Here is a 21,178-nt window from a genome sequence, read left to right on the forward strand (position 1 = left end):
TGAGAAGATGTAAAAAAAGCTACTTTCACGAACTAGTCCTAAGTTTTTCACTCAGTCTGGAAAAAAAAAAAAAACACTGCAGTACAATTCTCTGGACTCTCTAGGTCAATAACTATCATAAAAAAATGTTACAATTTACCCACTGGGAAGCTATAACGAGGTCATTTAGAAAAGGGGTCTGTCCAAGTTTACCCCAAATCCTGTAAAGCCTAAAGGAAAAATCAAAACTTCACAAAACCTGCTGAGCATATGCGACGGGTGATTCTAAACAAGCATGCAAACTTTTAAGGAGATCAGACCACAGTTGGTGCTACAGTCATGAACGTTAAAAAACATCATATTTCTATGGCAAATTACCCATATTTTTCAATCATTGATTTAAGTGGTTAAAGGCTTACTCAACAATATGTAATGTCTTTTTCCATATTTGCATAAATGCCTTAATGCGCTTGAACCCCGGTAATTGCTGCTTGCAGCTATATTACTATTATTGATATTATCAATTTGATGGCACTGACACTATCGGATCAAATCAAAACTTGAAGTGAATTAGGCTGAATAATGACACACTCTAGAGCTGCTTTGTAGCTGAATCGGATTTGATCTTGACGGAAGAATTCTGAAACATCAACAATGTTGTCAAGAGTCAATAGTAGGTGGAAGTCACCTACATATTGGATGGCCTGAGGGTGTCAAATTGTCATTATTCCTTTAAAATTCCTGTCTTTGTTAGCATAATTTACCAGAGAAATAACTGTTTATCTGTTGTTCATGAAGCTATGCAATAGCAATTTCCAACTCTATCGGTTTTCCATGCACTTTATTTCCTTATTAATTTAGTACCATTAATAAAATCATTTTAAAATCCTACAGTAAGTATTGATCTTGGATTGTTTTTATACTGTTACACACTATCATTTAATATTTGTCATTGTGGTAAATGAGGGTGAATGTGGAAACTTCTGCAAGAATGCAAAGAGCGAGGGGAGGAGAGATTCCATCACATCCGTTCGTGTTGAATCAGACAACACAACCCCCTTTTTCCCTTTACTCACTTTACTAGACATGTTTTCTAGTTTAGCTGCATATTTTCCATGGTTCAGTAAAAAAAACTAGCACATAAATACGTCCGCTTTTACTTTCTTTTGACAGAAAAAGGAGCAGTTGCACTAGAAAGAGTAAGTAACCCATTTCTTATTGTTTCTCTTTTTCTTCAGCAGTTAAACCAAATGTGCACGTTACAATCTGTCTTTTAAATATTGGCAAGGGCTGAAAAAACAAGGTGAAAATTTTTGTTTTTAGAATTGTAAAGTTTTCTCTTTTGAAATGGCTGTCTACTACTCAGATGCTAAATGCCCTATTTATTCTATCTGTGTACAGATAGATTTTTCTTTTTTTTTTTTTTTAATTACTTTGCAAACCTGAACACAAAATCATGTTACTTTCAGCCTACATAAAACATGCTACATGAAAAGCATTTCCTCAAATGTTGTCCAACACTGAACTTGCCAAACAGGGTTGTTAGAACATCAGTTTCATTCTAAATGCTGCAAAGGGTGCATGAAATTAGAGTTTCATATATCAAATAACACATCACTACGATCAGTGAAATCTTAATGTTTTTACATCTTTCCACATAAGCAAGATCAAATCATTATGGCTACTGTAGTTGTGCAACAGCCTCTCGGCAAGGTTGGGATGGAAGCTTGGAATTCAGGAATATGTGATTGTTTCCAGGACTTGAGTTCTTGTAAGTATGCTTAAAGCCATTTTTACTGTTCATTAGAATAACATGCAAATGAGATCACATCATGTGCATTTTTGGCCCACAGGCTGCTATGCCTACTGGTGCTTTCCTTGCTTTGCCTGCTCCACCACTGGGGAGTTTGGGGAGAGCACCTGTCTGCCTCTGTTGGACATACTCGGCCCAGCTCTCATGGCTGCGTTTGGAATTGGAGTATGCGTTCCGCCTGTTGGTCTGGCAATGAGGGTGGCAGTTCGCTACAAATATCAAATTGGGGTGAGTTTCTCCTGTCCCTCTACTGATAAAAGAAAGAGGGCCACAAAACAATCATTTGTTTGTATGTTTTGCAACAGGGCAGTATCTGTGAGGACATCATGGTGACTTGCTGTTGTATGTGGTGTTCTTGGTGTCAGATGAGTAGAGAAATCAAAGCACGCAAAAACGTCATTAACATACATTCCGTGGTTCAAACAGTTCCAGTGGCAGTCAACCCACAAGTTGTTGCTGTGCAGCAGCCGAGAATGGTTGGTGCAGCACCGGTAGGAGTTGGTCCTGCAGTTCAGATGGCACCAATTAATACTGGTGTCACAACAGTTGTTATGTAGATGTTCAAGTCTGGAGGTCTGCCACATGTATCTTGCTTGAGTAATGTCATAAATGACCCATAGTGTAATAGCTAATCTGTTTAATCAGTATAAATGATTTTGCGTGAATGGGTTGGGTGCATTTGGAAATTGTGTTTAAAAGCCAATTCACCCGCACAGACAAATGCCAACAAACACGTTTGTTGGGTTTTGTTGGATCAGTGTGTTACCCTTGTCTGTTGATCAATCAGCATTGTTGGTGTCTTTTGGGGCTGTGAGTATGAAAGTTATTTTTCATAAAAATCTAAATTCAGTGGCCAACTTATTTGCTGGGGTTTGTCTGTGCGGTGTGAATTGTTCTTGTATTGTTATGTTATATTGTTTATTCTTTGGTAATCAAATGTATTCAAATGATTTATTTTTCAAATGATTTAATAAAAACAGAGTAAATTGTTATAGAAGTCTTGTTTTCTTCAAATCTGATGATTCTTGATAAAACAATTTTCTGTCTGTTAATAACTTTAAAGGGATAGTTCACCCAAAAATGAAAATGACCCCATGATTTACTCACCCTCAAGCCATCCTAGGTGTATATATACACTTCACAAGAAAAAAAACCTAAAAAACGTTATTTCAACAAAAAGGCATCAAATGTTGTGTCATGCAGAGAATTCTGGGAATGTCAATTTACATTTTTTTCGTTGTAAATCACACAATGACTTTTTCACTTCCAAAAACTGTGATTCTAACAGTACTTTACTGTAAAATTACATTAAATTTAATGTCTCAGGTTATGTATGTAATCATGAGGTGCTGCGTCCTCTAGTGGACACTATGGGGAAGCGTGACCAGTGTCTGAAGCATGTGTGAAACAACGCCAATCCTATTGGTCCATGTGGCCTGTGAGGTCGTAGGCAGGTGCCCGGAAGTATAAAAGGGCAATGCTGCTCAATTCGTCACCAACTTTGTCGTCTAAACGAGATGGAAACTGACGGCTGAAGGCATGACGAGGGGACCCAGCATCTTGTTCCCTTTTGGGGAACCATGGCTACATGCTTAACCCAAGATGTTCTCCTTCTAGGGAACTCACGCTGCGTCCTCTAGCAGACACTATGGGTGAGGCACATGCCTGTGCATCTGGTGAGAGAGAACCACCACCAAACCTTTCCTCAGAAAGGGGCCTAGCCATTGATGGCCCAAACTACTCACACAACCTGGCAGAAATGGGGAACCCGATTAAAGGGAAATAAAGGGGAACAACCTAACCAAGTGCATCAAAGACTGAGACAGCTGCCTGACTATTGTTCTTAAATATTTAATAACTTTTGCCTCTCATCCAATCTGAATGCTTTAAAAAGTACAGCAAAGCTGAGATTCCCCACTTTTTTCCTGTATCAAGTTTGTCCCCTTTGGATATTCAGAGGCTCTGTAGTGAACGTGATTACGTCATCACATTTTGATTGTATTGAATTGTCAGCCAAGCAGCAATGATTGTTCATGCTTAGTCCCACCTCCGTGCCCAGATTGGTTCAAACTGTCATCTATTTAACCAGTAAACATAGTTTTTGGACTTTTAAACCACCAATTAGCATGTTTCTTTGGAAATTTGAAAGTGAGTTTCACTCAAAGTGAAAGTAAAGTATGTCTTGCGTGCATGAAAACAAACACAAAATAACACATTTGCATGACAGCACTCTCTGAAAAAGCATAGAAAAACACACAGCAGGCACTTTGACACAAAACAAAAACAAGGATGAAACAGCGGTACACAATGGATAACGCACTGGAATTTATGTTTTCATGTGGCTATGCACTGTCCCAGTAAAATGTGGAATACAGCCAGTGGATCGATCTATTTGGCTGTTATATTATGGTAATTCTTCTTATATAGTTTATAAAGATCTGTTTTCTGTTGCACTCTGTATATTTTCCTCTTATTTTGTGTGTAGTTTGTGAATCATTTGCACTGTTTGTATATTTGTTGCACAAGACCATTTGTGCAATTGTTTTCACTACTTGCTTGCACTGCATTTGTTGTTCATACTCTGATTGGAAATATTTTTCTCTGTAAAAAAAACCCTCACCTTTCAAACATTTTTGAACACCTCTATATTGTCAGTAAACTAAATAGACCTCCTTTTCACTGAAGAGCGCCTATAACAACATTGTAATAAATGGCTATAACTTGGGTGATTTTTTATTTTGAAGTGTAAAACACCCAAATACAACTTTCTAAAGAAAAAATCCAAACTTCATGAGTTTCTGTTTGAGTGGACAGTAAAAAACCTCCAACTGTTTTTTTGCGATTTTTTTTTTTTAAATTTTGGAAATTAATTCATTCTTAGAGAAGACAAAAGGAAAACTGGGACTTTAAATTAGCTAGACTGAAACTTCATGTTCTCCTGTTTACAATGATGTATAGCACTTGATGCTGACTGCGAGAATAGGTCTGAAAAAACAAAGAAAAGTGAAGGCGTGTGATGTGCCCTGAAAATGTCCTAGATCTTTAAGGGTTAATGAGCTTGTAGCACTGAACACAAGTGCTCTTTGCCGAGACAAAAACACAAAAACAGAATATGCCCTCGAGTGTTAGAATCCAAACATGGAGGCACACATTCCCTGAGGCACTGCTTAACTCAGTATAGCGCTATTACTGGACTCGATAGCCCTAAAAAGAGCATCTAAATCCTGCGAACCCTGTGATCTGAGTCTTTGCCATGCAGGCAGCATTCCGCTTAGTCATGGTGGCAGTATTTCCCATAGTGTCCGCTAGAGGATGAAGCGCAAGTTCCCTAGAAGGGGAATTACAGTTATGCACCGTATATCGTCAACATAGGGTCACTGGAAATACATGCCTCTATATACATGCCTCCATGGTGTTGCACTTGTATGATGAAGAGCTCCGGTATGAACCCCGTGAAACTACGGTTCGACAAAACAGCTCTGATAAGAAAGTTCGACTCGTAGCTCGGCTGCATCAAAGAGAGTTAGAATTTAAAGAGAAAAAGGAGGAGTTGAAGAGATTCCATCACAATCATTTATGCTGAATCAGAAAATTCTGACCCTATTCTCAACTCAAACCTACTCACTTCATTAGAAATGGTTTCAGATTAAGCTGTATTTGTGTGTATGTGTGTGTGTTTTTTTTTTTTTTTTAAATCTCACAAATATAAAAACACCTGCAGTGAACATTGTCCTAATTTTGAAGGAAAATAAAGTGCATCCATCATCATAAAAAGTATTTCATGATGGCTTCAGGGGGGTTAAAAAAGGCCTTCTAAAGCAAATTGATGCATTTGTGTAAGAAGACCAAGATTTTTCTCGCGAAAACCAAGTTTTGTTTACAACAAAGAAAAACCAGTCTCCTTGTGGCTTTTATCAAAATCCTATGACATTTTTCTTTACAAATCCTTCTTTAATGCTCATTAAATGTTAACTAAAAATTATTTATTGTTTTTGTAGTATTTGTATATTGTACACTGAAGTATATGAAGGCAAATGTGGAACAGTGTGATTTTTTTTTTTTTTTTTTTGTCTCTCTTCTAGAATTTCAAGAGAAAGAGAGTTGGAATTCAATGAGAAAGAGAGAGCTGGACAGATTCAATGGATCACATCCATTCATGCAAAATCTAATTTTTTTTTTTTTTTTACCTTTTTCTCCACTCAAACATACTCACTCGATTAGAAATGGTTTCAGGTTTAGCTGCATTTGTGTGTATGTAATCATTCCTTGTGTTTGTTTTCTTTGAAACCTCACAAATATAAATACACCTGCAGTGAATAGTGGTCCTAATTTTGAAGCAAAATAAAGTGCAACCATCCATCATAAAAAGTACTTCATATGGCTCCAGGGGAGTTAATAAAGGCCTTCTGAATCAAATTGATGCATTTGTGTAAGAAAAAATTCTAAATGTACAAATTTACAAACCGTAATATCTAGCTTTTGCAAACTGTCGTACGCACGTTCATGAGAGAGTGGCATGGGACTTGCCGTAGAGATGCTGTAAGACTTAAGGCGTAGCATAAACTCCGGTGAGAATATGTTAGTCTCGTGAAAACCAAAAAAGCTCCTCTTGGCTTTTATCAAAATTTTTTCTTTACAAATCCTTGTTTAATGCCTATTAAATGTTGATTCAAAATTATTTATTGTTCTTGGAGTATTTATATACTGTTATGCATTGGGCACTATCGTTTAATATCATTTTCCATTGAAGTATATGAAGGGAAGTGTGGAACAGTGTGATTTTCTGTCTCTTGTGGAATTCAAGAGAAAGAGAGAGTTGGAGAGGTTCCATCACAACCATTCATGCTGAATCAAATATTTTTTTTTTTATTTTTTTTTCCCCACACAGATCTACTCACTTCAGTAGAAACAGTTTCAGGTTTAGCTGCATTTTGTGTGTGTTTGTGGCTAATACCTTGTTTTTTTGTTTTTTTTTGTTTTTTCACATATATAAATACACCCGCTTTTAGTTTCTTATGACAGAAAACGGAGTGCAAGAAAGAGTAAGTAAACCATTTCTTGTCTTCTTTTTTCTTCTTTTTTTTCAGCAGTTAAAATAAATGTATAAGTTACACACATTGTCTTCCTTTTTAAAATGTGACAAGATGATTGACAAAATGGGTTTAGTATTGTTTTTAAAAATTTTAAGTTTTTTTTTTTTTTTCTTTTTAAAAGTTTTTATACCACTCAGATGCTAAATACTATATTTATTCCACTTCTGTACTTTGGTAATCATATGTCACAGCAGACAGCAGTCTAAATCATCTGTCTATATAATGAATATAAAAGAAATGTGACCCTGGATGACAAAACCAGTCAGGGATATTTGTAGCAAAAACCAACAATGACTCAAAATTATCGATTTTTCTTTTATGCCAAAAATCATTAGGATATTAAGTAAACATCATGTTCCATGAAGATATTTTGTCAATTTCCTACCATAAATATATCAAAGCATAATTTTTGATTAGTAATATGCACTGCTAAGAACTTAATTTGGACAAATTTAAAGGTGATTTTCTCAATATTTGAATTTTTAAATGTTTAAGTAAACATTTATTCAAGTTCAGATTAGGAGGGTACTTTAAAATAAAATCATTAGGATCAGTGAAAAACTTTCCTTCCTTTGTCATCCTTCCATTTCAGTAAAGTCAAATCACAATGACGACTGTAGTTGTGCAGACGTCTCAGAAGAGTGGCTGGAATACAGAATTATGTGACTGTTGCCAAGACATGAATTCTTGTAAGTATGCTTAAAGGCCTTACAATAAATATTACATATTATTACACAAATAATATCAAGTTATGTGCATGTTTTTGGTCCTCAGGCTGTTATGGGTTCTGGTGCTTTCCTTGCTTTACCTGCACCACCACTGGGGAGTTTGGAGAGAGCACTTGTCTGCCTCTGGTGGACATGTTTGGGCCAGGTATAATGGCAGCTTTTGGAGTTCCACTATGTGCGCCGCCCGTGTCTCTGGGAATGAGGGTGGCAGTTCGCTACAAATATAATATTAGGGTGAGTTCTCCTTTCCCACTACTGATAAAAGAAGAGCTTAAGAGGGCTACAAAACAATAAAATGGTTTAACTTGTTTCAACAGGGCAGTATCTGTAATGACATCATGGTGACTTGCTGTTGTGTCTGGTGTTCATGGTGTCAGATGAGTAGAGAAATCAAAGCACGCAAACAATCCCCCACTGTAGTGACCACACAACCCGTGATTCAAACCATTCCAATGGCAACCACTACACACATTATCTCTACACAGTAGTCGGTTGGAGTGACACTGGCACCATTTGTTTTTGCAGCCCAATTCTGTCTGTCACAACAGTTGTTAAATAGATGTACTGCTACTTGCATCTCACTTAAATAAATTGAAGAGTTTTTTTTTTTTAAATTATTATTATTATTATTATTTTTTTTTTTTGCAAAAACAGATAACTCATAACTCAGATCACACATTTTTATTTATTTTCAGAAATCGTGCTTTTTATTTATTTTCAGAAATCACGTTTCTGCACTTAAAAAGGTGAAATCGCGATGCCTTGATAACATTTTTTTGAAAATGGCGTTTATCGTTTTTTGCAACCCAACGTTTCATAGACACAACATACCAACTGATGCATAGTGTAATATCTAATCTGCTTAAATGATTTTGCACGAATGGCTTTGGTGAATTTGAAAAGTACCTGTGTCTTTATATGTTTTATTCTCTGATGATTCTTGATTAAATATTTGATCTTGATTTAATAATTGATCTTGTCTGTGAATAACTAGCAGAAGTGAGAACAACTCGTATCTTAAGTAAACTGATAAACCAGTGCTATTCAATTAGTTTCATTTGAGGGCTGGATGAAGGGGGCCAAGGGGTTCGGGCCCGTCCGATCTCTTTCTAGGGGGCCTGTAAAATGCATATTTAGCAGTAAAATGAACTAATATTACCACATATCACCAACATCTAGAAAAGGCTAACATGCTGTCTGTCAGTCAATAAAAAATTAACTAATTAATCACACATTTTCCTGTAATTAATCATGATTAATCATCTACTAATATATTTATATTGTTACAATTTCACATTGAACCAACATAAAGATGGTATATTTTAAATATGTGTTTTAATGGCATCTTTTTACTAAGTAGCCTATTATTAATTACGTGCTGATACCAATACTGCTACTAGTCTATTAAATGCATTTCCCCCTCAATTTTACCTATTAATTATAGTCACTCAACATTGCAGTATAACTGAAAGCCATTATTGTTAACATTTAATAGGCTCTAAAAAATGACAACTTTTAATTTAAGTGATTTTAAAACAATCTGCACATAAACTATAAATTGTATATGCATAAACCATATAGATTAATCTTTATACAAGCTACAAAAGTTGATAAGCAACTAGAGCAGTTGCTTTTTCTTTTGTTCTTTGATTTACATCAATGACACATTGTGCAGGTTTCACTTTAAAAGCAGCGCTGTCTCTTTAAAACCTGACACACATGGATTTGACACATATATGATTTTCTGCCAAATCTTTATGGTCATTTAGAACTTTGTGGAGAGGTTCCATCACATCCATTCATGTTAAATCAAATCTTACCTTTTTCGCCACTCAGACACTTTATAAAAATGATTTCAGGTTTAGCTACTTTGTGTGTGTGTGTGTGTCTGTGGCTAAATTATCATTCCTTGCTTTGTTTTTTTAAAGTCTCACACATATAAATACACCCACTTTTACTTTCTTATGACAGAAAAAAAGGAGCACTAGAAAGGGTAAGACGTCTTATCTTTCTCATTTTTCAGCAATTAAAATGCATAGTTACACTCAATGTCTTTCTTTTTAAAATGTGATGAAGTAACTTGTCAAAATGGTTTTAGAAGAACTGTTTTTTAAATTTGTAATGTTTCATCTTTTGAAATGTTTGTCTATTACTCAGATGCTAAATGATATATTTATTCCATTTGTGTACATTGGTAATCAAATATTAGTCACAACAGACGATGAATATAAAAGAAATTGTCTTATTTTGTTTTAGAATGTACACAGCTCTGTTTATAAATGTGTTTCAATTCCTTCCTTCAATTCCTTAATTAAATCAACAAACTTTGAATGCAAGTTTTAATTATTAAACTCCGATCACTACTCTGAACAACTGGAAAGTTACTACTAAGCACATTTGAGAATAAATGAAACTGTACCCTTGCCAGTTTTTTTTTTTTTTTTTTTTTTTGTAACTGCCAGTTTTGTTGCATTTATGATCTTTGTTTTACATTCATTTACATGCACTATCGTCATAAGATGTAAAGAAAACAAATAAAATCCAGAGGAACCAGTTTAGGCATTACTGCAGTTACATCAGAGTAAAAGTATATAATTAATTTTGGACTGAAGGTGTGCACAAATAATTCGGTCATCAATGGAAAAATGTTGATAACATAGATTGTTGGATCTAATTTGACATTTCTTATAGTAGATATTGTGCTTGCTTCAGAGGATAAATTAACACAAACACACACACACACACGTTTGTTTTTGTGAATTGTGGGGACTCTCCATAGACTTCTATAGATTTTATACTGACTAAACAATATTGTCTATCCCCTAACCCAACCCTAATCCTAAACCTAGCCCTCACAGAAAACATGTTTGCATCGTTACATTTTCAGATAAACACCATTTACTATTTTTAATAATTTTTTAACATTGTGGGGTCCACAGGCCAGGTTTTACTATCCTTGTGGGGGCATTTGGTCCCCACAATGTAGCAAAAACAAGTACACACACACACACATTTGATTTAAGTATACCAGGGGTTTTGAAACTATCACACAAGTGTGCATACAAACTTGTCAAACAGGGTCAAACAGATTCATCCTGAGGAATATTGTAAGAGGTGACGTAAATGCATACCAGTGCATACAAAACAATATCCAGTAGTTCCCAGCATACACTGCTGTATATAAAAAAAACAAGGCGGGTAGTTTAAAATAAAATAAATCACTAGGATCAGTGAAAAACTTTGCCATCCTTCCATTTCAAGTCAGATCACAATGACAACTGTAGTTGTGCAGACGTCTCAGAAGAGTGGCTGGGATTCAGGAATATGTGACTGTTGCCATGACATGAATTCTTGTAAGTATGCTTAAAGGCCTTACAATAAATATTACAGGTCAATTTTTACTGTTCATTAAAAAATATGCAAATAATATGACATTATGTGCGTTTTTGGTCTTCAGGCTGCTATGGGTTCTGGTGCTTTCCTTGCTTTATGTGCACCACCACTGGGGAGTTTGGAGAAAGCACTTGTCTGCCTCTGCTGGACATATTCGGCCCAGCTATCTTAGCAACTTTTGGGATTCCAGTATGTGTGCCACCTGTGTCTTTGGGAATGAGGGTGGCAGTTCGCCACAAATACGATATTGGGGTGAGTTTTTTCTTGTCCTTCATCAGTGAAACAGTAAATCATAGAAGGCTTCAAAACATTTGTTTCTATGTGTTGCAACAGGGCAGTATCTGTGAGGACATCATGGTGACGTGCTGTTGTATCTGGTGTTCGTGGTGTCAGATGAGCAGAGAAATCAAAGCACGCAAACAATCTGTCACTGTAGTGACCACACAACCCGTGATTCAAACCATTCCAATGGCAACCTCACAAGTTTTCGCTTCTCAGCAGTCGGTTGGAGTGATCGGTGCTTCGCCTGCAGCATTTGCTCCTGCAGTTCAGATGGCACCAGTTTCGTCTGTCACAACAGTTGTTAAATAGATGGACTGCTACTTGCATCTCGCTTATATAATGATGGCATACATAAATATATAGACACAATATATATAGACTGTAATTGATTCATAGTGTAATATCTAACCTGCTTAAATGATTTTGAGTGAATGACTTGGTCTTATATTGTTTGTTCTCTGATGATTCTTGATTAAAGGTTATAAAGTGATCTTGTCTGTGAATAACTAAGTGAGCACAACTCATATCTGAAAAAAACTGATAAACTTTTTACAGGAATACATAGATATGCTATTTCCACATTTACTTACAGTATACAAAGTGCTTCAAAATGGAAATAGAATAAGATTTGTCAAAAACTAAAGCATTTAATTGTAAGTGAAGTTGTAGTACACTATAAAAAACAACTTTAAAAAGGTTGTTTCAACTTAAAAAGGTGTGCTGCCTTAACATTTTAAGTTTACTCAACTCAAATATCCACTTTTTCCTGTAGTACAACTTAACATTTCATGTTGACTAAACTTAAAAGGCAGCACTAACACTAACTTTTTAAAGTTCAAACAACCTTTTTTTTTTTACATTGTATATAAAAAAAAATTTAAATGCATTTGTGTTTGCAATTCGACATTTAAACAGCACGGTTTATTTTGAATATCATGCTAGACAGAAAAAAATGGGGCTGAGAAATGTTTCACAACAAAAGAGGAATTATGCTAAATAGGAAAGCTAATCTCTCATCCTTCAGAGACTGTGTGAAGGCTCTTTCATTTACGTAGCAACATTTTTGTGGGACTGAAACTAGAAGGCTCAGCTAAGGTATGTGACCTGAACAATTACAGTGACGTTTAACTTGCATAGTTTTAATTTATACACCATACATATACACATATACACGTAAAATAAATATGCATTTCACCTTTTTACATTTTTTAAACGTTTTTAAAGGTTTGTTGTATTAGAAAGGAATTGAAAGTGATTTTCGTGCTGATTATTTTTGTTATTCTGATAGGGGTAGAGAGAGAGAGGAAAAAAAGAATGTGTGGATACATTTCTCTCATTTTCCTTTGGACAACCCTGCTTCTCACTTTACCCTGTGGTTATAATGGCGACAAGATCCTGGTTTTCCCTGTTGATGGCAGTCACTGGGTGAACATGGAGGTACTGATTTGCACAGAAGATTTTTAAAAAGTTTGCAGTGTTTCAGCAAATTTCATATTTCCTGGTGTGGAAGCCTGTTTTCACTTTAAAGTAAAAACAAAAAGGTCATTTAAAGTAATAATTCACCTAAAAATTGTTTGTTGAAAAAAAAAAAGTTTGTTGAAACTCATCTAAGATGTAGGTGCATTTTCAATGTTGAACTATTCCTTTAAGATAAATACAGTTGCATTTGTGAGAAAGTTGCAATAATAAAAAATAAAGTCACAATCAACTACACAATTTTAAGTCTCAATTGTGAGATGTAAAGTTACAAATGAAAATGTGAGGTGAAAACTGGCTTCCACATGCTGAACCTCCTCTGGAGATCAAATTTAGAGAATAACCTACCATTTTAGAAATTTCAGTGTCACTTCTTTCAGTTAGTCCTATTAAAATTTATTCTAACAGGGCAGTTTTTAAAGCCTATTTCATAAATTAAATGTATTCTGAAGCACAGTATAAAAAACTTAAAAAAAAGATCTTTGAAAAATTAGACAACACTTACAGATAATTCCAAGTTATTGGTGTTAATCTGGCACCTAGTGTTAATTTGTTAAAAAAACTGAAATAAATACTGAAATGAAATACTTTCCTCAAAAACCATAATTTCTTTACGACTGAAGACAGAAAGACATGAACATCTTGGATGACAAGGGGGTGAGTAAATTATTTGTAAATTGTTGTTCTGGAAATTCTCCTTTAAAATGCCTTGGGAATTGTGTCAAACAGGTAAAAATGTTTTCATTCACATAAATAAAAAAATGTAGGGTAATGGTTCACATCTATATTTTATCATTTTAGCCAATGAAAAATAAATAACTTGCCCTAAACAATATTTTCTATGTCTATGAAAACTATTTTATAAAACTTGACACAAAGTACATTTTTCTTGTTGAACAAAGTCAATTATTTTAATTATTTTGTTTAGATCCAAATAATATTGTTTGTGCCAAGCTTTATATAATAGTTTTCATAGACATAGAAAATATTGTTTAGAACAAGTTATTTATTTTTCATTGGCTAAAATTATAAAATATAGATGTGAACCATTACCCTAAAAAAATTTTAATTAGTTGAATGAAAACATTTTTACTACATCTACATCAGTTGTTTTACTATTCCAATTTGTTAAACTATAAAATTAAGAAAAACAAAAAGTGATATGCTGTTTTATTTTAATTCAATTCCAAATAAATTTAAAAACACAACAAAACGTGATTTTTTTCTGAAAACGTTTCCACATAAAACATGAAAACACTAGTTTAACAAACTTTTTATTCCACTCTCAGTTCACAATATTGGCAGTACTGAATTTTAGGTGCTAACTCACCTTTTCTGAGGTTGAGCATTACCTGCTGAATAATATATAAAGTGCTTTTCATACACTTAGTCCAGGTGCAGGGCATAAATCAGTCTGAAAACAATGGACACAGAAGGCCTGAGATCGGTCAGTTCACCCATTACAAAATTTGATGATTTCCACTGTGGACTTTCTTGATCAATGCTGAGGATTCGTACTGGAGTCTGTCATGTCAGCTGCATCCTAACAGAGGAAGAAACAGATTGACAAAGACATTATGAATAATTATGAGTTCTACAAGGACATGAACGCTTTTCCCAAGTTAGAATCTTGTAATTATGATGATTATAACATGGGATGAATGCACTTACATACCTGTTTTACTGTAAAAAGAGCTGGCCTTTGAATTATCATGTGGGTGATGTCAGGCTTGTCATTGACAACTTTTCTGTGAAGAGCAAAAGTTCATAAAAGAGCAAGTTAGTCTTTATAAGGGCATCTGACTTAATGGTTTGCATTTAATTGTGCAGTGTGCTAGTCAATAAAGTGATCATCCTCAGAGTTATTTTTATTTATTGGATTTATTTAAGTTGCATTTTTTGTGTACTTTTATTTTTGGACTGGTAATAAAGTCACATACCTGTATGTGAGAGACAAAGGGCTTACCTTAGCCTGACAGTTAGCCTGCTCTGGAGCAGGTTAGTTTCCCAGCATAAGTTGCCAGAGTTACTGAGCTTGAGCTATGGTAAATTTGCTTTCTGAAACCAAAGTGACAATAAGTCAGACTAACTGAAATAAGCCTGGCTTATTTGGTAAACCTGTTTCATGAAACAGCCCCCAGGTCTCAGTTAATCCACAACATACAGCTGATCTGGAGTTTTGGTATGAAGGTGGCATAAGTGTACAGTTTTTGTGCATAAAGTGATTTAAATGTATGTATATGTCTGATGTAAACAAGGAAATTGTTCTGTTCTTGTATAAGTTCTATGTTTGAACATAGAGACAGGGTTTCACAGACAGGGCTTAGCTTAAGTCAGGACTATGCCTTAGTTAAATCAGGATATTTAAATAACTTTTATAAAAAGGCCTTAAAAACTTTACTGGTGTGCATCTTGAGACAAGACAATGGCACTGACATATTTTAAGATGCGTCAGTAAAGATATTTTCAGTTAAGACTGCTTGAACATGCATTTTAGTCTGTGACTAGCCTTAAGTCTTGTCTGTGAAAGCGGGGGTATAATGTTTAACACAGCTGTGCTCTCTTATAACAGTTATGTGGATCATACTTACACTTTCAAAGCATCTCTTCTATTTCTTGTTCCCTCCAAAACAAGACAGTCATTAAGAGGGCTCTCAGCCTAGATAGAACAGAAGTATATTTATCCGTTTTTGTATTTATACCGTTAATTAACTTAAACGTACTCTTTCAAACAATAGCCATGTCTCAAATAAACGTGGTAAATTATTGCACTCACCATATTAGCTCCACCATTGTCTCTCTTCCGCTGAAATCGCGGCTGCGGTATGACTAAAACCAGTTTATACTTCTCACAAACAACTTCGAGTGAAAAAAAGGAATAGGCGAAAAAAACGTCACGCTTGCTCACTGGTCCGGCGTTCAAGCACGGGTCTGTCCGCTGGGAGATAAAGATTAACAATGTTTCAGTATTTATAGATTGTTCTCTAATTTTGATCTCCACTGTATGAAGAAAAAAGGAACGCCAGCTTGCTTAGTATGATTAAAACCATAAACATGCACTGTATTACTGCCCCCTAGGTGCTGGTGAAGAAGCTGCACTCTCATGGACACGAGCTGAGTGTGATTCGTCTGACGGACAGCTGGTTCATCCAGGAGAATTCACCTTACTACACCTCCATTACGTTGAAGCTTAAAAAGAAATACATAGGCCTGGACTTGTTCGAGAATGCAGTACAAAAAATTCTTGAGGCCCGCAGGAAAGGCCCAATGATGGGAGTGGTGGTCCAATTGTCAGAATTTATTGGCATCATGAACATAGCTCACACTGCAAACTGTGCCATGCTCACCACCATGCTGGAGAACAAAGATCTGATGACACAAATAAAGATGGCGAACTATGACTTGATGCTCACTGACCCTGCCATACCTGGCGGTGTCATCCTGGCACATTACCTGCAACTTCCAATGGTCTATAACGTCCGTTGGATGAGTTTCGGAGAAGGCCACTTCTCCATTGCACCTTCTCCCATATCCTATGTGCCTGTGCCCGGCTCAGGTCTGACGGACCGAATGGGTTTGTTAGAAAGAACTCGTAACTTTCTACATTATGGGTTGAACCTCATTCAAGAGCGCTGGTTGATGATTCCCATGTATTCCAACTTGTTGCTCAACTACTTCCCTCCTGGCGCTGACCTCCTCACCATGCAACGTTCGGCGGAGCTGTGGCTTGTCCGTGTAGACTTTGTGTTCGAGTTCCCACGACCTTCCATGCCAAACCTTATCTACATTGGCGGCTTCCAGTGTCGTCCAGCCAAGCCTCTTCCTGCCGAGCTGGAGGAGTTCATGCAGAGCTCAGGAGACCACGGGGTGGTTGTGATGTCTCTGGGAACGCTAATTGCAGGATTGCCCCGAGAGGTCATGGAGGCCATTGCCACAGCTTTCGCCCGCATACCGCAGAAGGTGATCTGGAGGTTTGTTGGCGAAAGACCTTCATCACTGGGCAATAACACTCTACTGCTTCAGTGGATACCTCAGAACGACCTGCTAGGCCATCCAAAGACACGTGCTTTTGTGGCTCATGGAGGCACGAATGGTCTATACGAAGCCATCTATCATGGGGTGCCAGTTCTGGGACTCCCTTTGCTATTTGACCAACTAGATAACATTGTACGTCTTCAGGCAAGAGGAGCAGCACGGATGCTGGATGCAGCTACTTGCACCACAGAAGAATTTCTTGAAGCTTTGAGAGATATCTTAGAGAACTCAACGTATCATCAGAACATGCAGAAGCTTTCCAGTTTACATCGAGACCGGTCTCTGCATCCTCTCGACAAAGCAGTGTACTGGATCGAGTTTGTCCTGCGCAATAAAGGTGCACCCCATCTGCGCACTGAGGCCTACAACATGTCCACATACTCCTACTACTGTCTAGATGTGGCTGCATTGGTTCTCCTCACACTTCTGCTGACTCTGGGAGGTGTCTACATAATGTGTATACTAAAATTAAAAAGAAAGACAAACAAGGCTGTGAGAGACAGCAACAAAAAAGCTGTAAAGGAAGGCAGTAAGAGGCTGAAAGAGACCATTCATGCACTGAAAGACAGCAATAATATTCCCATCTCAAAACTAAGAGCAAGCAAAAGAATTTAGTGAATAGGCAAGGAATCCAGAGAGCTATACACTTCATTCTTCTTTATTATATTTTTCTAAATTTTTCTTACATTGTTTTCTTCTTCAATATTCTTCAAGTGTTATTGTTAATTAAAGCGAAAAGCATTACAGTTGTTTCTGGTAATTGAAATAAAGCTGAAATAAAATATAAATATTAGATGAAAAGCTTAGAAATTTCGCCTTGGCAACTGAAACTTTATTAACTGAAATAAATAAAGTACTAAAATTATTAAACATTAAAAAAAGGCTATATAAATATTTATATATAGATAAAAGCACAACAAAATGATAAAGCTTGGAAATATAAAATAAAAGCTAATTAAAATTATTAATAAATATTATGGTATATAAATAGTACTAAAATTACACTGCCTTCCAATTATTATTATTATTATTATTATTTTTTAATAGGACAGTTGAGAAGTGACAGGAAAGTACAAAGATAGAGGAACAGGAATAAGACATGGCCCAAGTTAGACTCGAACCCAGGTCCCCATGAGCACAACGGCTCTTCGTGTCAAATAATTTCACTACCCCTGTGTCCTAGCTCTACATGCTACACTCTTAAAAATGCTGGGTTAAAAACAACCCAACTTGGGTTATTTTGACCCAGCTGGTTGGGTTAAATGTTTTGACCAAACATGTTATTTTATTTAAGTCAACTGTTGTTTAAAAATTATTATATTGCTGGCTTAAAATGGAGTAGAACTTATAAAAAACACACAGAATTACTAGAGGTAAGAGCAATAATCAAAAGATGAACATGTATTACTAAGCAAGAACACGTGGACAAAATAGAAGTTATTTGGGTGAATACAGCATAGTTTACAATATTACATACATTTAAACTCGTTTAACAAGCATTTAAGACATAAATGTAACATTTAAATGTTGCATTTTAATTTTAGTGTTTTCAACCGTTTTTACCGAAATAGCGCTAATTCTCGTGCCGGTGTGTTGCCGAAATCAGAGCCGGTGAAGAGCTGCTGTTCGGCGGTGTAATTGAGAACTTCAGACCGCGGCCTCGCGTTTCACTCGTAGCTGAAAGATGCCGTGACTGACTCCAAAATATGCCCATAAAAAAGTACTGAGATCTGATAACACATTTTAATATCAAAATAAATTAAACTCAGTACAATAACGAATCCATTTATTTTATGCAAGGCAAAATGCGTTTTCATCCTAACAACCGCTGCAAACGCAGCTGACTGACATCTCCTCCTTATGTTGTATTGCGTGAAATAATACAATTTACAACACACTAAAGACTTTATAAATTAAATAAAATGTATACAAACCTATATTTCGCTTAAGAAGTGCACCAAATCGGCAGCTGTCTCTCCTGTAGAGGACACAAAAAGCCAGCGCTTTGATTGTAACTCAGCAGCTGGGGTGTTTCGTCAGAGACAGGCTCAACCCATCTGTTGGGTAGAAAAAAATAACCCAGCGTTAAATGACCCAACCGCTGAACTACACAGCACCTGGGGAAAAATATTAAAAATAACCCAATAAAATGACCCAACGGGCTGCATTTTTAGAGTGTAATAATTCCTTTCTTTCTGTTTCTTTCTTTGTTTCTTTGTTTCTTTCTTTGTCTTTAATTATCTTTCCCCACTTCTTGAGCTCTTGCCAACTAAACTGTATGTTGGTGATTAGGTGCAGATCCCTTCCTGGAATATTTGAAGTAATCCCCCTTTTTTGCAAACAATGCATTTAAGGGCATTTGCAAAGGAAATAGAGTCAACAGTGACAAACAGCTGCTGGTCAATATTCTGGTATGATGTAACTCTTTGCAAGATGTGAATTGTTGTATAAGCTAGTCAGCCTGTTCAGCATGTGACATGCAGTGCTGTGTTGAAAACTTACAGAACATCTAATCATTTGTAGCTCCAGCAATGAAACTTAATTGGAGCCATTCACATTTTCGTTTTGTAAAACATGGTTAATTAACAATGTGATGGATAACAAATGCTCAAAATAAACGCTCTTATCAGAGTCCAAAACAGCGGGTTTCATTTTAACACACGTTTATATTTTGCAGCTGATCACCAGCAGATGGCGCAATGGATATATTCAAAGTATAGCTTGGAATCATTTCTGCAATCCAAAATCAGATTATATCCTATATTCTTTTACATCAGCTTGGCGCTTTTTATAAACCATACATCAAAATACCATGGTTTCATTAAAGCAAAAATGATCTAAAACTAAGATGATCACAAACCAGACCAAAATGCTGCGTGTCACAGCACTTTCTCTTTACCAGCCGGAGGAGGACATCCTTTTCTCCAGATATGAGACAGGAGATGGCTGGAAGCACATGCAGGGACAGAATGATAAAAAGAAGACAGGCAAGGATGAGAGAGCTCTAACTGATTGAGGGGACATTAGCCTGGGCTGTACTCGCTAATGTATGCTTCTAATGACTCGTTATCTCATTATCAATCTTATTCTCGCTCATCTTTTCTTTTCCTCACTCTCTCCCCTTCCTCTATCTCTCTATCTCCTCCCAATCGACCAGCAATGATGGGAATAGCAATTAGGACGCTAGGCTGCCAAATGGCTATTTTAATTAGCCTTTCTTAGCAAGAGAGAGAGAGAGAGAGGTGGTACGAGAGAGCGAGTGAAAGAGAGGGAGAGAAAGAGACTAATGTTCTTCATAAGTGCTACAGATTAGAAGGTCATTAGGCTTTTGCTTGAATTAATGATTAGGAATTCCTGCAGGTCACAGAAACTTATTACACAAGCCTACTTAACATTAATAGAACCATCCTATTTGTGTTAAACACAAAGAAATTAAAACTAAAAACCAATTACAGAGAGATGACATTGTCTTTCGCTCTACCCCTGGTCACCCATAACGGAGAAGCGGTGTAAAACTCTCTGGACAGTAGCCAAAGACCCGTCGCACGTACGAGAACAAATGATAGCGGTTCGGTCGCTCTCTGTCGTTTCATTCTTTTCCAGTTTTACTCCATGGTCACTCATTCTACACCCCCGCCCCCCTCAGCTTTCAATATCTTCTGCTTTTCCACTCTGTGTCCCGTCAACCTCAGTAAACTGCGGTGTTACTCCGCCGCTCCTCGCTCATTGTGGTACGTAATTTCCTTCAAAAGCACACTGCAACATTCTTGTGTGTTATTTGTTCATTTGTGGCTTGTTTGGGACACGGGCTGGTCTGGTGAAAATCTCTTCAGAGGCACTTTCCATCCCAAAAGAGATAGACTACTCATTTCAACCCTCTCTTAGACTTATCCCCCTGACGCATTAAACGGCAAAAACACGCACACACAAGGCCTACTTTTATGTGCGCATAGCGTGCATACGGAACAAATACATGAACATCGCATAGCGATGTATACATGATGGTATACATGATAAAATCATGATTAAAAATATGTCTTCTTATGTCATACCAGATGTTTGTGCGAGATACCAACTGAAATTTAAGTCACTGATAATCTTCCCCTCCAGTGGGCTGTTAACCGCTGCAATGAATCAGCGAGTGAGTGAGTTGAACTTGAACCGAATGAATTTGATTCATTAACAGATCATTCAGCCTGTGTTTGTGAAAGGAATCTGAAACGATTCAATGAAAGGATCAGACTCAAAGGAACGCTCTTTAGAAAAAGTCTTCTAGATGCTGCATTACAAATTCATGGAATTGCTCTACTGTGTTTCTGACCGGTTGTGTTTATACATAAACTCAAGTAACTGAAAGCTAATAATATGGTTCATAAATT

General features: G+C 36.4%; 3 protein-coding genes across 5 annotated transcripts; all 3 read left to right on the forward strand.

Moving 5' to 3' along the window:
- Window positions 1-1,039: 1,039 nt before the first annotated feature.
- ponzr10 (plac8 onzin related protein 10) lies at window positions 1,040-11,738 on the forward strand. Of its 3 annotated transcripts, none has more exons than XM_051121847.1 (4): window positions 1,040-1,178; window positions 1,642-1,750; window positions 1,833-2,020; window positions 11,340-11,724. In XM_051121847.1, exons 2-4 carry the CDS (start codon window positions 1,657-1,659, stop codon window positions 11,595-11,597), a joined length of 540 nt encoding a protein of 179 aa, XP_050977804.1. In that variant the 5' UTR covers window positions 1,040-1,178; window positions 1,642-1,656; the 3' UTR covers window positions 11,598-11,724. The 3 variants fall into 3 exon arrangements, with proteins under 3 accessions (XP_050977804.1, XP_050977805.1, XP_050977806.1); XM_051121848.1 differs by lacking the exon at window positions 11,340-11,724 and adding an exon at window positions 2,098-2,792; XM_051121849.1 differs by lacking the exons at window positions 1,040-1,178; window positions 1,642-1,750; window positions 1,833-2,020 and adding exons at window positions 10,880-10,966; window positions 11,071-11,258 and having other exon boundaries at window positions 11,340-11,738.
- Window positions 7,484-8,131, forward strand: LOC127172541 (cornifelin homolog). The gene is made up of 3 exons (XM_051121850.1): window positions 7,484-7,574; window positions 7,660-7,847; window positions 7,931-8,131. Exons 1-3 carry the CDS (start codon window positions 7,493-7,495, stop codon window positions 8,099-8,101), a joined length of 441 nt encoding a protein of 146 aa, XP_050977807.1. The 5' UTR covers window positions 7,484-7,492; the 3' UTR covers window positions 8,102-8,131.
- A 590-nt stretch (window positions 11,739-12,328) lies between the features above and the next one.
- Window positions 12,329-19,975, forward strand: ugt5g2 (UDP glucuronosyltransferase 5 family, polypeptide G2). Its single transcript, XM_051121841.1, has 3 exons — window positions 12,329-12,383; window positions 12,577-12,725; window positions 15,843-19,975. The coding sequence occupies exons 2-3, from the start codon at window positions 12,603-12,605 to the stop codon at window positions 17,412-17,414; spliced, it is 1,695 nt and encodes a 564-aa protein (XP_050977798.1). The 5' UTR covers window positions 12,329-12,383; window positions 12,577-12,602; the 3' UTR covers window positions 17,415-19,975.
- The last annotated feature ends 1,203 nt before the right edge of the window (window positions 19,976-21,178 follow it).

Source organism: Labeo rohita, chromosome 10 (genome assembly GCF_022985175.1).
Source record: "Labeo rohita strain BAU-BD-2019 chromosome 10, IGBB_LRoh.1.0, whole genome shotgun sequence".
Lineage (NCBI taxonomy): Eukaryota > Metazoa > Chordata > Actinopteri > Cypriniformes > Cyprinidae > Labeo > Labeo rohita.

What these genes read in the sequence shown, in the direction of transcription:
- ponzr10 (XM_051121847.1), top strand. Translation starts at nt 1,657, where the DNA reads ATGGCTACTGTAGTTGTGCAACAGCCTCTCGGCAAGGTTGGGATGGAA. An exon ending in TTTCCAGGACTTGAGTTCTT is followed by an intron (nt 1,751 to 1,832) that starts GTAAGTATGCTT and finishes TTTGGCCCACAG; the next exon opens with GCTGCTATGCCTACTGGTGC. An exon ending in GCTACAAATATCAAATTGGG is followed by an intron (nt 2,021 to 11,339) that starts GTGAGTTTCTCC and finishes GTGTTGCAACAG; the next exon opens with GGCAGTATCTGTGAGGACAT.
- LOC127172541 (XM_051121850.1), top strand. Translation starts at nt 7,493, where the DNA reads ATGACGACTGTAGTTGTGCAGACGTCTCAGAAGAGTGGCTGGAATACA. An exon ending in TTGCCAAGACATGAATTCTT is followed by an intron (nt 7,575 to 7,659) that starts GTAAGTATGCTT and finishes TTTGGTCCTCAG; the next exon opens with GCTGTTATGGGTTCTGGTGC. An exon ending in GCTACAAATATAATATTAGG is followed by an intron (nt 7,848 to 7,930) that starts GTGAGTTCTCCT and finishes TTGTTTCAACAG; the next exon opens with GGCAGTATCTGTAATGACAT.
- ugt5g2 (XM_051121841.1), top strand. Translation starts at nt 12,603, where the DNA reads ATGTGTGGATACATTTCTCTCATTTTCCTTTGGACAACCCTGCTTCTC. An exon ending in GTCACTGGGTGAACATGGAG is followed by an intron (nt 12,726 to 15,842) that starts GTACTGATTTGC and finishes ACTGCCCCCTAG; the next exon opens with GTGCTGGTGAAGAAGCTGCA.